The sequence below is a fragment of the Zonotrichia leucophrys genome, chromosome 5 (assembly GCF_028769735.1).
Source record: "Zonotrichia leucophrys gambelii isolate GWCS_2022_RI chromosome 5, RI_Zleu_2.0, whole genome shotgun sequence".
Classification (NCBI taxonomy): domain Eukaryota; kingdom Metazoa; phylum Chordata; class Aves; order Passeriformes; family Passerellidae; genus Zonotrichia; species Zonotrichia leucophrys.
Genome location: NC_088175.1, coordinates 1,946,356 through 1,965,407, shown reverse-complemented (window position 1 = coordinate 1,965,407; position 19,052 = coordinate 1,946,356). Strand labels below are relative to the sequence as shown.

The window sequence follows — 19,052 nt, the reverse complement described above, 5'->3', positions numbered from 1 at the left end:
GCCTGATCACATAATTACACACTATGCTGCAGTTATTAAAACACATTACCATAAACATGTTTATTTTGCAACAGCTCACTTAACATGCCATTGACAGAAATTAATATGAACATTTTTTTCCTTGGGAATATTTTAATAGAACATGATTAAGTAATGAAAAAGTTTCTCCCATGAACAGGAAAGTTTCATATCCTTTCTTCTGCATACTGTTCCTGCAATTGTTGCCAATTCAAAAATCCTACAGTCCTTAAGTACAGATGATGTTATAAAATAAAGACCCTCAGGTTTGAGCATTACAGCAAACATCAATGTTCCATTTCAAACTTAAGCACAGTCTTATAGATCACATTAATCTCACTCCTACTAACAAAGGTTTTTAAAAAAGCTCATCATTTACCTTCAGGCTCCAGAAGCCGTGGGATATTCAGCTCCAGCTCTGCAATTCTGAAAGCCTCTTTCAGGTTTTCTTTATTGCTTCTGGCTTTTGCCTTCTCCAGATCAACCAGACCTGGCCTCAAGGTTTGGATGATGGCTAAAAAAGCCAGTCCACTTCGCCAGCTGGACTTGAAATCAGTGACACTCACAGAGCCGTGCCTGTCCCAGAAATGAGTGGAAACAAAATGTTAGGATATCTGAAGAAACAGGATTTAAGTACCAATTTAGAAGTATAATATAAATTCAGTAAAATGGAGTATGAACCAAATCCAAAAGCACCTTGTCACTGAACTTCTGCACAAGGCATACAACAACAAAGCCAGTACTAGCAATCACAACAATTACTTCTTTTTAAACTATGACTATTTCTTTTTGTCTTCTACTGCATTCTGAAGATAAAGCCTTGATGATTCAAATCCTCTCTAAATATCACCTTTGTGCTCGACATCTATGCCTTCTATGGGGTGGAAAAGCAACAAGAAATGCACTGCAGAAAATGGACACCAAGAACTGGCATTTTAGAAAATCCAAATCTTAAAAGCATTGTTATTAGTGCAGGAAAAAGTATTTATTTTTCTCTCAATTAGTTTAGTGTCCTTGAATCATCTATTATTAATGTTCACAGCCTGAACAGTGCTGTGAGGTGCCCAGCCATGCAGGCCACAATGAATTCTGGGACAGCTTTCCAAAAACAGCCTGTATGTTATGAGTATGTTACAGCATGGAAAAGATGTGGGGTTTCAGGCAATCAGATTCAGTCACAAAACAACGGGCCAAGTCTTTAAAGATTTGTTTCTTTACCAAAACCTACAGGATTCACTTGTAACAAAATATTTCAACATAATGCCAGTTCAGAAATGAGACTGCAAACCAGACAGCAATATTGCTGAAAAACAGGCAAAAGGAAGAGGAAGATTACATGGATAAAGAGCTGGTTTTGATGTGCCAATTAATCTTCTGATAAAAGACAGCTAGAAGGCAAACCTCAGTGCCATTCTACTGGCAGAAAGTGTCTGATGTGCTGATGAAAGCCTTTATCTCCCACTAATAACATGGAATATTAGTAGGGTTTTATTAGAAAATAAAACAACCCAAAGAGCTGACATTACTGTAAAGCACATTTGGAAGATCCTGGAGTGAAGCAGCAGCCCTTGAAGAAAATGTAAATATCTGTATCTGCTCTAGACTGTGTGCTGTGAACACTCCCCCTGAAAGCAGCAGTGCTATCTGTACATCGAGCAAAGGCAACATCTTGTTAGAATTAGGGACTAGGACCACCAGGATTAGCATCCTCCTTTGGGATCATGCAGTGTTTTGACAGAAAAGCATGAGTTGTGGGATCATAGAAATCCTACATTTTCCATTAAAAAATATTTAAAAAAACCATGAGACTGTGTGAATCAGTGCCAACCATGAGGATTAAAACAAGTAAAGCATGGAAACTTTTCACTAGACTTATCACACAGGAGCCCTTAAAAAGGAAAAGCCAAACAACTCAGATTACATTGTTGTGTTTAATTAGTAAGATGAGCTTCACTTTAGTATATTTAAAGGGCTCATGTCAAAACATTTGGGGCCTGACAGATGCTCAAAGTACTGGTAACCAAAACTGAAAGTTAAAGGATGTTCTGCTAAGCTGTCACTAAGTAATCTTAAAAAACAGGGGGAAATATCACCACACTTAGAGGAAAGGAGTAATACAAAGTGTAGCATGTTAATTATAAGTTTTGGTTGGAACTTACAGTGAACACTGTTCTTTTGCCCACAACAAAAGAGCCTTTGTAGCAGACATCTTCCACCGTTCCTTAATTTTAGCACTTTTTTTAGCTGATCTGTTTGCCTTTGGAGAGGAGTCAGCAGCACCTGGACCATCAGGTGAAGGCTGATTGTAGGTACAGGCAAGTGTCCTGGCCAGTTCTTCAATCTGTCAGAGAAGATGGGACACTCAATGAGGCTTCAGTGAGAGATTCCCAAGGAATTAATGGTAGAAGAGCAGAGAATTAGACAGGACTCAACCACAGCTGCAACAGTAGCTTCCCTGCCCCCCAAACTCAAACCAGGCTTTTTAATCTGCACAATCTGAACCATTTCATGCTGAATTCCCATCTTCAGAATATTTTTGTGGCAGGATATATTCACCCAAAGACTTGTGTGTTATGCTGTGGGTACCAGCAATGACACCAAGGGACCTTCTCAGTCAATTCTACTGCAACCACTGACAGCAGACCATGGCATTGTGGTTTCTGCTGTCAGCAGTGACAAATATCAGGCATAGTCAGTTTGCCTGCTCATTCAGAGTGCAGGAAAACCTACCTGACAGACCTCAGAGATCTCTGTTTGGTTAGAGAAGCCTGGTTTTGGTTAAAAGATAATTGCACAGGCCATGAGCAGCAAAAGAGTCTTTAGCATCAAAGTATCTCTACCAGAAAAAAATATGGGCTAAATATTGCTGGAAAACTTTGTTTCTTAGTGCTCTCCTGAACCCCAGTCACCAGTCAGTGCACCTACTGGTGCACAATTCTCCCTAGAAGCCAGCTTGGCCCCAGCACCCTCTGCAGCCCCACACCATGATTAAATCAAGGCCCTGGGCTATCACACCTCCCCATAACTCATGTCATGCAAGGTGCACACTCTTATTGTGCAAGAAACATGACTTTGACAGCCTTTGCTTTATTTCATGCACTACTACTGAAAAAAAATAATACAAGAATTGTAGATTATGAGCAAAGTCAGTACTGAGGAGTGAGGCTGCCTCAGAGAGAGATGGATGAGCCATTACACACTATCTGCTCTTTTTGGAGCTTAATCATTACAGACCTTAGACAAACAAAGTTTAGCCTATTTTTTAACTGGTTATTTAAAAAAAATCTCAGTATCTTTCCTTCCTACCATGTGCAGCTAGGTACTGTTCATCACTGCCCTGCTCTGGTGCATCTCCTCCTTGAGATGACACTTCCACATGTCAGAAAATAATCTTTTGTTCAGTACTAATTCATCTTATTTAGCAATCATGTAAGTCAACACATTTTTGTGCTTCTCCCCTCTACTAAAACTCTCTTACATCACTGAAATACTTACATGAAAATGAAATATAATGGTCCAGATTAGGCCAAGCACAATGGAAGGTTTTCCTTCAATAATGTCAGCTACATGAATATTTATGAGCTTCAGCTAAGGAGAGGAAAAAAGGGATCATTGTTAACAAAGAAAATGTTCCACTAGCTAAACTGGCTTTAGTTGTGAATTTTGAAGTTAATACTCACTGATCTGCTCTTTAAAAATGTCAAAGCATTTTCTATATTACTTCTACACTGGAAGGTATTAAATCCTTTTTCCCGTGGCTGCAACGCAAAAAAAAAAAAAAAAACAGGTTATATCTTCAACTGCAGAAATTAATTTTATTCTATATTTTGAAAAGGGAAGTCCAGCAAAAATTCATAAATTACTTTGGATCAACTTACTTCAGCATGTTTCAGAGTCAATGGTATAAAAATAAGTTACTTGAAACTAACTCTATGATCCCAGAGGGATGATTCATATGGTTGCACTTAAGCATATCCAGAAATCTTTGCTGGACTTGACAAAGGATTGAGGTAATATTTTTATTACTCTGTCTTACCAGATGTTGACCTGAAAGCACTTCCAACAGATCCAGAAGCAAATGTCCCTGCTGTATGTCTGTATACAGGTCTGAGACAACATAAGGAGGGGTATGCTGCAAGATAAATTTCAATCTTCTGTTATTTTGAATTCAACACACTACAGAACATCACAGATTACTCTGCTGTTAAATAATGTTTAGCATCCTTTATTTTTTTTCATTAAGCTACAATAAAAATCCTGCATCTAAACAGTCACATGCTGCTTCTTTTAACCCATTACTATGTTTGTGTCTTATTCCCTCTTCCTTGTCCTGCCTCTGTGTTTAAAAGGGTAATTTTAGGCCTCACTTTCAAGCACTCACATTTTTCAAGGAGGTCTGGGGCAAAAGAAAAAGAAATTGAGAGAAGAAAAGCTAAATGAGGCAGTTATTAATATTTTGAGATCTTACTCAATATTAAGTACAAATTTGAGTACAGAGCTGCATAACTAAACCTCTTTTCACCCACACAACACAAACTTATGCAGAGCTCAGCAGTTTCTACTCAAGGAGAGACCAAAACAAAATTATATTTTGTTTCTACCTGAGCAAGTCAGAGCCCCAGCACATGCTGCAGGAGCTGTTTCCTGAGAGCTTAAAGAGCACTTCCACTACTATGTGGTTTGTTTTAATACTTACCAGTCACTCAGGTCATCTCATTAAACTCATGTTCTTGGATTGCATAATAGAATAACACTTACCTAATCCCAGTAAAACCAACTGTAAACTCAGAAACTCATAAAGCCCTCAGACATGTGCCTCAATCCACCACAAGTTTTACCACATGAGTAAGGAGAGTGACATCCACACAAAAACCACCTCATACAAGTGTCCTTGGATGTGCCCCAATACAGTGCTGCTGCACTTACTAAACAAATGCTTCTCAGGCCTACTTTTCCCATCCAGGGCCTAAAAAAACTCGTAGTAATTTTCTTTGTTCCTAAAAAATTTAATCTCTAACCAGCATATCTGAATGGCTTGGCTAAAGAACCCCCATTTACCTTTGCCAATATTGAATTTATCCAACTAGTGAAGGTTTTCTTCTGTGTAAACTCTCGCTGGACTGGAAAATAAAAACAAAAGAGAAAGTTAATGGAAAAAATGATCAGGTTTTGTTCCTCTTTCCCAAAAAGACACATAGTATCCACCCCAAACCCAAGGTCTGTTCTTCCAGATATTAAGTTACTATTTAATAACAATTTTTCTTGACTCTTGTTTCCTAGCTGATATATTCTTGCTTGCTGATTTGGTACTGCAAAGACCTCTACGACCATCAAGCATAACCTACAGGATGCAGAGAATAACTAATGAAGGTTTTCTCAGAAGATCAGCAAATACAAACAGCGATGTGAAAGCAGAATTCTACAGAGAAATATGTCTGCAATATCTCTGTCCATTCCTAGATGTTCCTTCAAGGACTCAGGGCCATCATCAGTACAAGATAGATCCTGGAATTTGAGAAAAGCCATGCATAAGTTGGATGCAGGCTGGAGTTAGGTGATAAATGCACATCTGTAGGTGAAGCCTCACCATGAGATATCTTTGCTAACGAAGGGCTGGAGAGAGTTAGGAGGCTGTCACAGGGAAATACAGCCTCTACCTGCATCCTTTCCACTGCTGGGCCCTCTCTGGGGTGTACAAATTACTAATCCAGCTGATGCATTAGGTTTTAGCTTTTATATTTTTCAGACTCCGTGCTGCTTTAGTGTGCAGTTCTGAGCTTTATATTAAGAGATGGTGAGCTCTCTTCACAGAGTAAGGAGACAAAACAATTCCTTCTCTAGCTGGGGACCAAGGAGAAATTATCCAAATCTCAGGCCCAAGAGCTCAAACAACATGGACTGAAGAGAGAAAAACAAGAAGGATGGGACTTCATAAGCTAAAGCTGTAACTGGACAATTAACTCCAATATGCAAATGGAGCAGAACTTATAAAAGTGTGAGACCCAGTGACCAGCTGTACATTTTGTGTCCATTTTGGTTCATCTTGGGTGTAGCCCTGGCTGGGCTCTTGTGCTGCCCAAGATGGATCTATTGAGCCCTTTTAATAAATCCCTACTTTATTCTTTAGCTCTGTCCAGCCTCTGTTCTAGGTCAGCCTTTACAAAGTATCACAGCCAAAAAGGAGCACACAGGGTGTTAATACCAGCAAGAGGAAGAAGAAAAAAGCTTGAACTTATGCTGCAGCAGAAAACAGTGAAATGGGACTCAAAGCATGACCCAGTGACACAGAGGTGCAGCTCTGCACCCAGGGCCCTGGTGGTGTCACACAGACAGCAGCCACCAACCAGCAGCTCTGCAGGGAGCTGGTTAAGCCCATGTTTCAAAACCCAGAGTATTTGAACAGCTTCTCAGACCTGCCTGTGGACAGCAGAGATGGAGGAAAGCCCAGTTCCTCCAGAAGGTGAAGCAGAGGGTGAACAACAGAGTTGGACCAGAGCAGTTCTCCAGCCTTGTCAGGGGCAGTGAATTACCTGACTTGCCAGCCCATGCTCCCTCCCAAAACACCACTCCATTTCCAATACACACCACAAAACCCACTCATCCCTAGGGGCTGAACACAGGTCTCAGGTGACAAACAGATGTTCTGGTCCCTGAGATGATGGACTCACATCTGCCACCAGCAGCCATCCCAAAGGCTCGTGAGTGTCACAGACACATTTTATGAAAAATCCTTTCCTTAGGATTTTTTCCTCCTGAGAAGCAGAGAGGCCTCAGGAACAAAATGTAAACAATGGTTATCTGCTGCTGTGGAATGCAACAGGTGGATCTGTGATTGGCCCATGTTGGTTGTTTCTAATTAATGGCCAGTCACAGTCAGCTGGCTTGGACTCTCTGTCTGAGACACAAGCCTTTGTTATTCATTCCTTCTTTTTCTACTCTTAGCTAGCCTGCTGATGAAATCCTTTCTTCGATTCTTTTAGAATAGTTTTAATAAAATATATATCATAAAATAATAAATCAAGACTTCTGAAACATGGAGTCAGATCCTCATCTCTTCCCTCATCCTAAGACCCCTGTGAACGCTGTCACACATGACAGTCAGCCTGAACACAAACTCCTTTTTATCTCCTTTACCACAGCAGCCTTGACTGCAAGCATTGGGGCTGCCTTCCCAGAAAAGGCATGCATGGAGAAACAAATCTGGGAGATAGGGTGGGAACAGACCATCTCTTCTGCCTCTGAAAGCATTTTCTTGCTCAAAAGATTAATTGAAGGCAAGCTTGACATTGTTAGGAATGTGCAAGACTTCTCAGCAATAGATATGTATGTTTTGGTAGGTTGGGCAGGATGAAGGAAACCAAAAATACCATGCCCTTGGGGAAAAAAAAAAAAGTTGACTGTTCTGCCCATGAAAGTGAAAATACCACTCACAGGAAAATGTCCCACACTTTACTAAACACTGAAAATTTGTAACCACAAACTGCAGTCTTGGGGTCTATTCATGATCCAAGACAGACCAAAGGAGTTTCTGTGAAGCTTCATCAACTCATGAAACACAAGAATTCACTCGAGGGCAACCCAGGCTCCTGCTCCTCACCCCACAGGCTGTTTTCTGCCTCACTGGGAGGGTGAGCAGCAACAAAAACATTCTCATTACCTGTATGGAGCACTGCTTTGCATCTGTAGTGAAGGCATCTTTCATCAGCCCTCCACTAATCTGCAACACCACCATCCTGTCGGAGCATGAAGCAGGCTGTTTCCCCTGCTGGCTGGATTGTTTTAGGATTCTTTCTAAGCATCACCAAGATTGCCCTCAAAGGGTTAGATAAGGGCAATCTTAACAAAAACAAATTGACAAAAATTGGGTTTTGTTTGAAAAACAGAAAATTAAGTGTGCACAAGGCACACAGACCAAACAATGCTGCAATGCTCACAGGGAGGACAAAAATAGCATGGAGATACTGGCTTCATGTTAGCACAGGAGCCAACCACACCCTTCAGCTGAACACCACGTGGGAGCCATTCCAATTACCCAAGCAGCAATTATTGAGTGGCTGTGCTCAATTTTATCAGGCAGGCAAGGCTGGCATTGCTAGCATCTGAAAAGGGACAGAGAGCAAATATTGACTGCTCTGCCTGACGCCAGTGACTCCTGCAGCTGCAGCTCTTGCCAAACACACACTGCTGCTGCTGGTTTGGAGAACTTGCATTTGAGGTTGGTTCAGATGGTTGAGATGAGCCATTTTGCCTTGTTTTGGTTGACATGCCTATCAAAATGTTTCATTATGCAATAGGGGCCAGATACTGCAAGTGTTGGTTCACATGGGCAACTCTCACCTGGTGAAAGTACAAGGTGGTTATTCCACATGTAAGAACACCTTAAACCCTGCACAAGCTACCTAACACAACCCACTGGGCTGCTTTCCAAGCAGCTGCTGCCTCTGCTGCAATGTGCCTTTTTTTCCTACCCCAACAAATAATAATAATAGACTCTCCTCCTGAATTAATAACAGAACTCCATGCTTGCCAGTATTCCCCAGCTTGTAGTGCAGCAGTCAGGGTTTCCACGCCACACACACTCAGCACAGATGTGCTCCTGGCACCGTGGCAGGCAGCTGTATTGCAATTTTCAGGCTGAGTGTGTTTTCCCTCCCAGCTCCCCCTCCAATGCTGCTGCTGCTCAGAGGCACTAATGATTTAATCAAGCTCTCCAATTCTTATCTCTACCATGTGGTTAATTAATACAGATTTTTATTTTTATGAGGGTGAATGGATTCTTTGTTAGGCCTTTTTGTAGGACTCTAACTGACCTTGGTTTTCTCTTGCCCCAGTTTTCAAAATGTCACTGACCTAGAATAAAAAAAGCTACAAAAACCTCCAAACCCTGATCATCCTCTTTACTTTGGGTCAAAAATCACTAAGCTAAAAAGTGTATCTGAGAGAACAGAATAAGAACATGGTAATCTGAAAATACCCAAAATCTATCACATTTCACCCTGTGTTAACAGCTCTTTAGGGAGGGATAACACATACAAGCAATGTGTCACGTAGGATAGCCAAAAATCAATAGACACTGCTGGACAATGAGTGTTTTATTCAGTAATGAGCTACCAACAAGTGCTACAAGCCAGGCTGATCATTAGGAGCACAGGGACACTGCAGGGACCATGGGAGTGCTGAACTCTCCCAAGAGGGAAAAGGAAAGCAGCAGCACTGCCAGCCACTGTTGTACTCTCAGCCTTCCTTAAACTGTGATGCAGAAAAAACAAGATTTAAAATTAATCTACTCTCCTCTTCTGCCTTCCATGCCTCCCTTCCTGAGGTGGGGGAATGGCAGCTTCAAGGAAAGCACCTCCTCCTTCAGCATGGAGCTGGGGGAAGCAAATGATGGCAGAACAGATGTAGCCTGTCCATCCACAGACATCAAACACTGTCACCAAACAGCAAAGAGGATTTCTTCTATCACAACAACTTGTGTACCACTGTCAGTGAACAATTTACATGTATGGCTTCTTAAAAAAAAAAAAAAAATTAAGTGATCACTTTAATGAGCACAAGCCTGTCTGTCATCTTCTCATCTCTGTTACACCAGGAGGAATTACCTCTTGTGTATGACATTTTTGTGTCTGCCTTTCAGCACTGAGGTCAGCTGAGGCTATGCCTGCAGCAGCGTGCAGGGAGCTCATCAGGAACAGACCAGGGGAGCTGCTGCTCACAACACAGTGTACCCACCATGTGTGCAGGGACAGAGGCTGTGCTGGGCTAACTCCAGCCCCAGTACTTTCCTTATTTCAGTTTCATTCAAAATAACCATTCCCACACTCCCTGACAGAGCAGCAGAATGAACCAAAGGATGGGAAGCAGGGATAACCAGGAGAGCTCCTTCAAGACAGCACTGCAGGTATGAACTAATACACCAACAAGTACCATTCTTTAAATGACTGGAACCATCAGAATAACAATCAAGGACTTGCAAATCCAAGTTGAGAGTGAGCAATTAACCCCCAAGCCCTTTGTAAAGTCCCTTCCCTTCCACCCAGCAACAGTTTCATGTTCTGCAGACAGGAAAGCAGGGAAAAGGGTTATTTCCAGCATTTATGTTCAGCAACATGGTGTTAAGCAATTAAAAACAAACACAGAATTCTTTGTCAAGATTGAGAAGTTTACCCAAAACCCAATGAAGATGAGGGAAATACCTCTACAGCAGGAATGGGTCTTTTCAAATCCAAATATTACATAAATATGATTTAAATCACTACTACCACATCAGTGAAGCAAGTGGAAACTTTCTGCATTACTCCTTTCAACCTCCTTTTCCTTTTGAAAGCCAGTTGTCTAGTTTACCACAAATGCTGCTAACTCAGAAGTGTGTTCACACCAAGCTTTGCCCTCCGGGCTGTCTCAAACCCTTTTTCTATTCTCATTGTCACGATGCTCTGAATCACCAGAGTCTTCACTGCCACCACAAAGTGATGTTTAGTACTCAGGGGCACAGGCAGGTGGAGATTAAATTCTCAAAGTTACCAAGTCACATCATCTACATACCAACATACTTTTAAAGATAAACGTTCAAGCGGCTTTTCTAACATTTTAAATAAAGTGAACGGTGAAACAGGGATCTGACTGTAGTGATCTCACAGGTGCCTCAGGAGTCATCAACTCCTTTGGCATTTTAATTCCAGTTTTTAACCAGTTACATACCAGGCAATGCATTTAACAAAGTGCAATTTACCTAGCAGGGAACACTTTTACGCAACTATACAATCTATTTTTTATGTTAGGCGTGTGAAGCAGACAAAAATACCCCTGACTGAATTTTTTCAAGGCAGTGTCATGTGTCAGTTGCCTCTCCAGTGCCATCAGCCCTGTCACATGCCATGAAGCTGTGCAGTTATGGGAACTGCAGAGCACTCCTCACCCAGGCTGCATAAACTGGGAATAAATTTCTGTGCAGCTCCTAGGGGAGCTTTTTGTAAAAGTCCTTGTTGTAAATTGTAATAAACATTTAAGAGACTTTTTAAAATCATTCTGGTAAAGAAAATGAATCTGTAGCTTCAATAAGCAAGCGGCCCCATCAGATGAGATACACAGTTAAAACAAAAAAAAAGCTGGGTAAGAATTAATAATTTACCTTACCTCTGGATGAATTAAGAGGTGCTCAAAAAGAAATACTCTTATTGTAAATCAGAGATGAGTACAATCAACTGCAATCAACAAGCTGCACAACAAAATCTATCCGTACACATCTCTGTATTATCAATTTCACTTGAAGAGAAATCATTCATGAAGGATTAGACATAACTACATGAAAAAAGTATCATTCATTTCTTATCACTAAACTCTCTTCAAAAACAGTTCTCTTCAAAAACTCTCTTCAGCTGTAGCAACCACATTCCTGTATTATCACGCTTTGGGCTACAGTAATAAACAGTAACACACATTAATAAGTGGAGCCAAAAATTAGGAACCCTGCAGTTAACTAAACAGTGAAAGAGTAAGTACATCCCAAACTCCAAGGGCTAAAACACACTTTTGTGATTGAATTAGCTCAGCAAGCATGAAAAGAAAAGGGAAAACAGAGTTCTGGACAGGCGTGGTGGGAAGCACCAGACACAGGGGTCTGTTTGCTATCCCAGGGAAGACAGGGGAAGGATTTGTGCATGGGACAAAAAAATCGAGGTTGAATCCTCCCACAGGTAGAGATTTACATTCCAGAAGCAAGAAATAGTTCTGCTCCAGGGTGCACAAACCCTGCAGAGCTACTGCTGCAGCCACCCATCCCCGAGCAGCCGCGCGCTTCCCTCACTGCACTCCTGCTCGGCAGCAGAGCTTGGCTCCATCTCCAACAGCTCCCAAAGCTCTGCCAGAAACCCTTCTCTTACCAAGCAGCTGACATGCCTCCTCATCTCAAGCAGCCAAAGGCAATTCTGGATGTTGACTGTGCCTCTCCAACTCACAGAAGGATGAGCAGCAGGCTGGATGCCTCTCTGGGGCCAGCCCACGATGCGCGGATGGGAGGGAAACCCAGGAGGAGGAGACACAGGACAGGGACCCTGCCTTATCCCTCCCATGCTCATTGCCAGGCAAGCCCTGAGCTCCTGCCTGCTCCATCCCACACCAAAAGTGACTTCAGGTTCCAAACATGGCCCATGGTGCAACAAAGCATCTCCCTGTCAGGCATCCTCTGCTCACCACAATGTTTGCAGATTGCTTGGCAGGAGAAACCCTTCCCTGCAGTATTGCCCCACTGGATGTAGCAGCAATAGGTCCAGGCTTTGCACCTGCACTTTTACATGGCTGTGCAAGGATTGCAACAAAGCAATTCTGCAGCTGCTGTAAGATGTGCTGCATCAGAAAACTGCGAAGAAGCAGAGAGGTGCTGAAGGAAAGGGCCCAGATAATGCTGACCTTAATCTGATTAAATTTTATTATAACATCTGGGACAGAGGGAAGGGAAGAAAAGAAAATAAAAGAAGCCTGCCAATTCCTGACATCATGCATTTTCATAGCAATTTCCATTTTCTTGGCAGGGAGGGAAAGGGTAACTATTACTCTCATCTGGATATCAGCTTGAAAACTGGTAAAGGTTAAAGAGCAATACATAAATCTGAAAAGATCCATATATAGGGGTTTATATTCTTGCAGCTTTTTACTTCAGCCTCACGATTTTATTACTATCTTTACTGTCTGGAGATGGGGGCAGTAGAAAACATACTGCTTTCATTTCTTCACCTATTTTCTTCATGTTTTTTAAGCTTCATTAAGTATCCTTAAAGTAATTAACTGATAAGAAAAATGCACTGAGAACTAAGTTACATTATTACCTATTTTCCAGTGAATTTCTTCATGGCATCTTCTAGGCCAAACACTATTTAGGAAAGTGAATGTTCACCCTTGAATACTCTTCTGCCTAAAAACCCACTAACAAGCTTTTACACTATTAACAAACTAGCCACAAATTAATAGGGATTCTATAATAATTAAGGCTAATAAGTAGTAAACTCTCCACTCATTACTTAAAAGGGATTATTCTTTCCCTCTCTTTTCCTTCTTTTCTTCCCAAAAGTGCTGTCCTTGCAGAAGACTAACTTAAATAACAGTCAAACATACTTAAAATAACATATCTACACATGGTAGGGAAGGAAAAGAAAAATAAAGCTGATAATTTTGTTACTATTTTTAGGCATAAACTTCACAAAGTTATATGACCAAACCAACCGACACATTAAGTTGATCTTGCCCTAATTAACCAGACTAGACAAGTGCTCTATCCCCATGGGATGCCTTTCAGGAATAATGGAAGGTTGGATCACAAAGAATTAAAAAGTAGATTAAAATATATCTAGGCTATATCCAGACTAGATCTCAGTCCTGCTTTTTCCTTTGTGCACATCTCCTCTTATGCTGTGTATTACAATGCTGGACATATTCTTTGAAGCTATATCTCAGGAATTCAAAAAAGGAGATCATAGCAAGTTTTACATCCATCTGCAGTCACACAAAATGCAAGCTCCTTTTCTGATAGCTATAAGCAACCACTCCTTGAATCTGAAATTTCTCTCATTGATTTAAAGCAGTCAATACCACCGGCTGCTTCACAAATTTCATCTCAAGATTCCTGTTAATGGAAAAACTTGTTTCCTTGAGTGACCCTATTCCTCTTATGTGACCTTTGCTACCACAGATCTGTGAGCAGAGCTGCTAATGGTCCCTATGTGTCATGTCAGGGAGCATGTCTTTGGTGCTTCCTCACAGCTGTATTGCCATTTGCTTGTTTGACCCTGAGCAGACGCCGCAGCGCCACCGCTCCATACACAAAATGTGTCAGGACCATTTGTTGTGTCTTCAATCATTACAAAAAATTGCTCATGTCACTTCTAAGGGATATCTCTGGATGTTTTACAACAGCCAGGCACAGGCAGCTTGGGCACAAGATTTGCAGTGTGTTCATTTCAGCACAATCTAAGAGCTCCATTTATTACAGCAAAGGAATACAGTCATTTCAGTTTTACTAAGCAGGGCTCCCTCAATGAGACACTGACCAAAAAACTCAATTGTCTTTCAATACAAACACCAATCTGGCTTTTCAGAAAAAAAAAAAAATTGAAAGTAAATCCCTGCCCTAAAAATGGCATCTAACTTCAAATCTGCCTTCAAGCTGAAGAGTGTTTTCCAAATCTGTTCCACAACAACAGCCATCTCAGCCTTTCTACCCAAGGCTGGGTTTGACTGGCACAACAAATGTGTGTCTGACAAGCTGTGCTTGGTGCAAAAGTCAGAGCAGCTCCTGTCTGCTACAAGTTTTTGCTTGTTCTCTTAAAAATGCAATGCTGAAGCAAAACGGAAGAAAATTCACCATTAAAGACACTTGGCTTTGGAGCACTATTAACACTCACTCGTCAAAACACATGGCTTCAACGACAGCACTAGTGCAAATATGGATCACACAAGGGACTTGGCAGAATTTTCTTTTGCACCATCTGTTTTCAACATATTTGCTCTCCACCAAGCACCATGGAAATTTCACTGCAAGGGAGTTAAAAGGAAATAGCTCTGTGGAAACAGGAGTTAGTCCATCCGTTCTAGGATGGACCAGGCTCTAAACACATCAAAGCCAAGCTTCTCAGCAGGGCTAGTCCTGCTGCCTGGACTAGCCTCCGTGATAGCCTCCATGAATATGCTCACAGCAAAGCAAACCTTCAGAGAAAATCCTTACAGAAGGAAATTCAACCCCTGAGTAAGGAAAAGCCAAAAGTTCTGAGAGGCCAGGTCGGATGCACTCATCATCATTTCACTGTCCAGGTAAATGCCATTAAACTGAAATAATTAAAAATCACCACTGAGTGCTTCCTTAACAAGTTATAACACATGTAAAAAACAAGTAAAAACCCTTGACCCATAGGAAATTTGTTTAGAAGCCACAAAAATTATCCCCACTTGCAAGGGATATAGTAAAAACAGAAAAGCAAATAAAATAAAATAGTAGTGAAGTCAATAGCTTCATTAAGACAGCTCAATGCAACCACCTAAGTGTCAGCAAGCTGAAAACAAGGAAACTAATGAAACTGGCTTGTTTTCATGCTGGTGGTTCCTTTCCAAACAGTTTACAGCAACATGCATTCTGAGAAACACAGCATAAGAACCAGTGTGCACATCAGTACCAAAAAAGGCAACGGATCTGAAAATATCATGAGAAAGTACTAGAAGAGCTTATCTGTCATTTCCCTGCTGAAGCCTCTCTCCTGAAACACAGAAACATCTGCAAAGAAGCACAGACTTGAACTAACTACACTCACCATAACCCCAGTTTAAACAGGTTTCTCAGAATTCCCTTCAACTTGTACACACAGCCACAGATTTTTGACAAAAATCTAAATTAAAAAGGCACAGAAAACTTCAGTGACTTACCTTGCAGCGTTAGATGGAGATCATCTATTTCAGAGGAAGCCTGCTCCTCTGTTGATGCAGATGACTGCTGTGATGCCATGTTGAATTCTATGGTGATTCTTCAATCAATTTCCAAACTGAAATTATATTACAAAAAGAAAAAAAAAAAGAAGAATATCAGTACAGTTTTACATAAAAATTGACGATGCTCAGTGATGATGTGACACCAAGATACACATTTTGATTTGGGATTTCTTCCCTTGGTCAGCTGTTCCCTCAGTTTATCCAGAATAAAGTGACTCTTCCCACAGCAGGAACACAAGCTTTGGTCCTTTGACTCTTTTCTAACAGTGGCCAGCAGCACTCCACAATAAACCAGGATCCCAGTGGGCCTTGCCACGAAAACAAAAGCACCAGGATTAGGAAAATTCAAACACCATTGCTTTCTTCGAGAAAGCCACGGTGACAAAAGCCCACAGTGCCTTTGCAGATTGGTAAATGCCAAACATAAGTTTTTTAATCCTTGTACCTTTCAGTCCTCCCTTCCTGCCTGGGTAATTGTTACAGAATGGAAACAATTCAGGCAGAATCTGCAAAGATGAAGATGAAATGAAAAAGCAGCAGTTATCATATGAGAATCAACACAACTGCTGTCTCTGTCTGGTACTTTTGTTACTCCTCAACCCCCATGAAGGAGTTTCTTTTTCCAACTCCTCCATTTTCCTCTCCCTGGATATCTCCCCCAAAGAAAAAATATGCTCCATCTTCCTTAAAAAACTACAAGTGATCCTTGTTCCGCAGTACTGTTCGACTTGCCACTGTAGGAAGAACTGGAAGCTTAAGATAGAGACTTATTTTTACCAAGAACACAGAAGTTAAACAAATTCCAAAAGTAATTAAGCTGAAATTTAATTAAGGGCTTACTCTTAAACAAGCTTTGTTACCTACACAACTGTAACCTTTTCACCAGAAGCACTAGGATTTCCACACCATATATTAATAACTCATCCACCAAGTATATGTCAAAATAAAGGGTGTGAATAGATGAGTCAGGAAATACAACATGAAGGAATGCCAGAGAAATTCTTACATCCATTCCCTTGTGCACATGAATCATGAGGCAGCCTTTGTTTACTCCACTCTATACTATTTTTCCTCACTCTCTGTCTCCTTCACTGAGCATAAAGGACAACATGCATTCCACGAGGAGCTCTTCAATATTTTACTTTCCTCACCCTGAACAATGTGTGTCCTTGTGCTTTATCCAAGAGCTGCTCTGATGACAGGATTATTGAGTCCCTCACAAGATTTTCTGCGGCACTCACCACCCTGGCATCTGAACACTTCACAAACATCAATCAATTCCCATTTACAGCACCTAGGTGAGACCAGGGGTTATTGCCCACAGTTAGAATCACATCATGCTTTGGGCTGGAAGGGACCATCAGTCCAACCTCCCTGCCATGGGACATCACTTTACTGATGACAAGCAAAGGCCAGACAGAGAGAAAAAAGGCAATAAAAAAAGTGGATTTCCAGAGAAACAGATATTATCTGATATGGCTGAAACACTGATTCCAGCTGCTGCAGTGACCAGGCAGCACTTCTGCAAGTCACCAACAGCTTACAACTGCAACTCAAGGCACCAGATCTGAGCAAAGGGAGCTCTAGCTGGGGCAGGTAAAGGTCAGGCCTATCTGGATCATCAAAAAAACCCTATATTTTACAAGAGTTTGGCTTCATTAGCAAGCAAAACCAGGAGGAAAACAACTGATTTGATCTTTGGCTGGCACAAGAACATGGTGATATAAACAAGCCAAGCCTTGAGGTTATGATGGAAATCATAAGGTATCTAAATTAGCCAAGAAAGCCAACAAAATTCTGGGCAGCACAAACAAGGGCATCACCAGCAGAGATAGAGAAGTCACTGTTCCACTCTGCTCAGCACTTGTTAGGACACCTGGAATACTGGGTGCAGTTTGGGACCATGCTGTACAGAATATTACGTGGACAGGCTGAGAGAGAAGAGCACAAAGATGACTGGGAGGCCTGTGTGGGGAAATGGGTGAGAAAACTGGGTTTGCTGAGCGTTGAGAAAAGAAGGCTAAGGGGAGACCTTATTACCATATTCCAGTGTTTGAAGGGTGCCCACAGAGAGGACTGAAACTCCCTTTTTACCAGGAGTCACATGGACAACACAAGGGGTAGTGGGTACAAGTTACTGCCAGGGAGATTTTGATTAAACACAAGAGGAAAATTTTTCATAGAACAATCACTCACTGGATTAATCTCCCCAGGGAAGTGGTGGATTCCACAACATTGGCACTGTTATGATTTGAAAGGGCAGGATGCTGTGCCATCTTGTCTGGACCGTGCTTTTAGCACAAAATATTGGACAAGATGGTCCTTGAGGTCCCTTCAAACCTGGAATTCTATAATAAATATTGGGCTCTTACAGGAACTGAGGATGGGCAATGGCTGAGCAAGAATCCAGTGCTCACAGCTATGCCCAAGGCAAGGCAATCTTTCCTGGGAAACTCCCTTCTTTTTTCTCTCAAGATGAAGCAATAAAAATCCAAAGTCTGAAAATACCAAATGTCAGGTGGCCTTAATATTTTTGGTATGACTAAGTCTTGGATTTGGTTTTTTGATCACCACCTTGAAGGTGATGACAAATGGTCCAAGTGGGAAGTATGTAAACAAACTTCCAAACAGTGGAAACTTACATATCTGTTCAATTTCAAAGCACCCACATTTGAGACAATGACATGGGCAGAGCCAAATTATTTTCAACTAACCTGCATGATGCTAGAGTCACTGGGACCACAGTCCAGAGGAAAGGAGCAGGATTTGGGATTAAAATTCCATTATAATAACAGGAAAGTATGCAAAAGCATGAACAACTCTGATGGACATTTCATAAACAACACAAAGTATATTTTAAACCTTTCTGTGACTGTTCCTCATCTGTGCCCAACCCTTGCCAGCTACAGCAACAAAACAGCACAGAGTGTCTCTTTTTATGTAGTGTCTCTTTTTATGTAGCGTCTCTTTTTATTTACTTCACTGCACTTCATGTGATGGGACCCCAATCTCAGTTCAGATCTCTAACCAGTCAAGTAGTTAAAGCTAATAAAACTTCCAGGATTTCAAAGCAGAAAGTATATTAAGGTCTAAAGCAGGAATAAACTTTAATTGTTACTTAATTTATGAATTAATTTACTTCAACTACAGCACATGATCATAAGTAAAGAAAAGCATATGCTCTTATATTCTTTTAAAGTCAATTTATGGCCTCCCTCCCAAAAGGATGGGAAATTTTAAACTTCTTTAAACACAGACATCCACTCAATGAATCCACAGTGCAGGTTATGAAGACACACAGCTAACACCAGGTAAATTTATACTACAGCTTTCATGTCCCTCAAACCCTCCATTCACCACCCAACACAGCAGATGCATTTTGCCCTGCCCCAGGAGGAGACTCCACAGCTGCTTTGAAGGGGAGACACAAGCACAGTCCTGGAGGACACACCTGCAAGGATTAGTCTTCTTTAAAAGGTACAAGGTACAGATTGTCTGAGAAGGGATTATACAGGGACAATATCCCTGATTTGTCCATCTCTCTTGCCCCAAATTTCATTCAA

At 41.3% G+C, this 19,052-nt stretch overlaps 1 protein-coding gene across 1 annotated transcript in view; it reads right to left on the bottom strand.

Moving 5' to 3' along the window:
- Positions 1-19,052, bottom strand: part of SYNE2 (spectrin repeat containing nuclear envelope protein 2) — a 175,740-nt gene that overhangs the window by 142,644 nt on the left and 14,044 nt on the right. Inside the window, exons 2-8 of the mRNA XM_064713480.1 lie at positions 15,427-15,542; positions 5,077-5,138; positions 4,055-4,150; positions 3,699-3,776; positions 3,514-3,606; positions 2,178-2,359; positions 398-594 (exon numbers count right to left, since the gene is read on the bottom strand). Coding sequence (XP_064569550.1) covers positions 398-594; positions 2,178-2,359; positions 3,514-3,606; positions 3,699-3,776; positions 4,055-4,150; positions 5,077-5,138; positions 15,427-15,505 — 787 coding nt within the window. The 5' untranslated portion in view covers positions 15,506-15,542. The remainder of the gene's footprint in view (positions 1-397; positions 595-2,177; positions 2,360-3,513; positions 3,607-3,698; positions 3,777-4,054; positions 4,151-5,076; positions 5,139-15,426; positions 15,543-19,052) is intronic.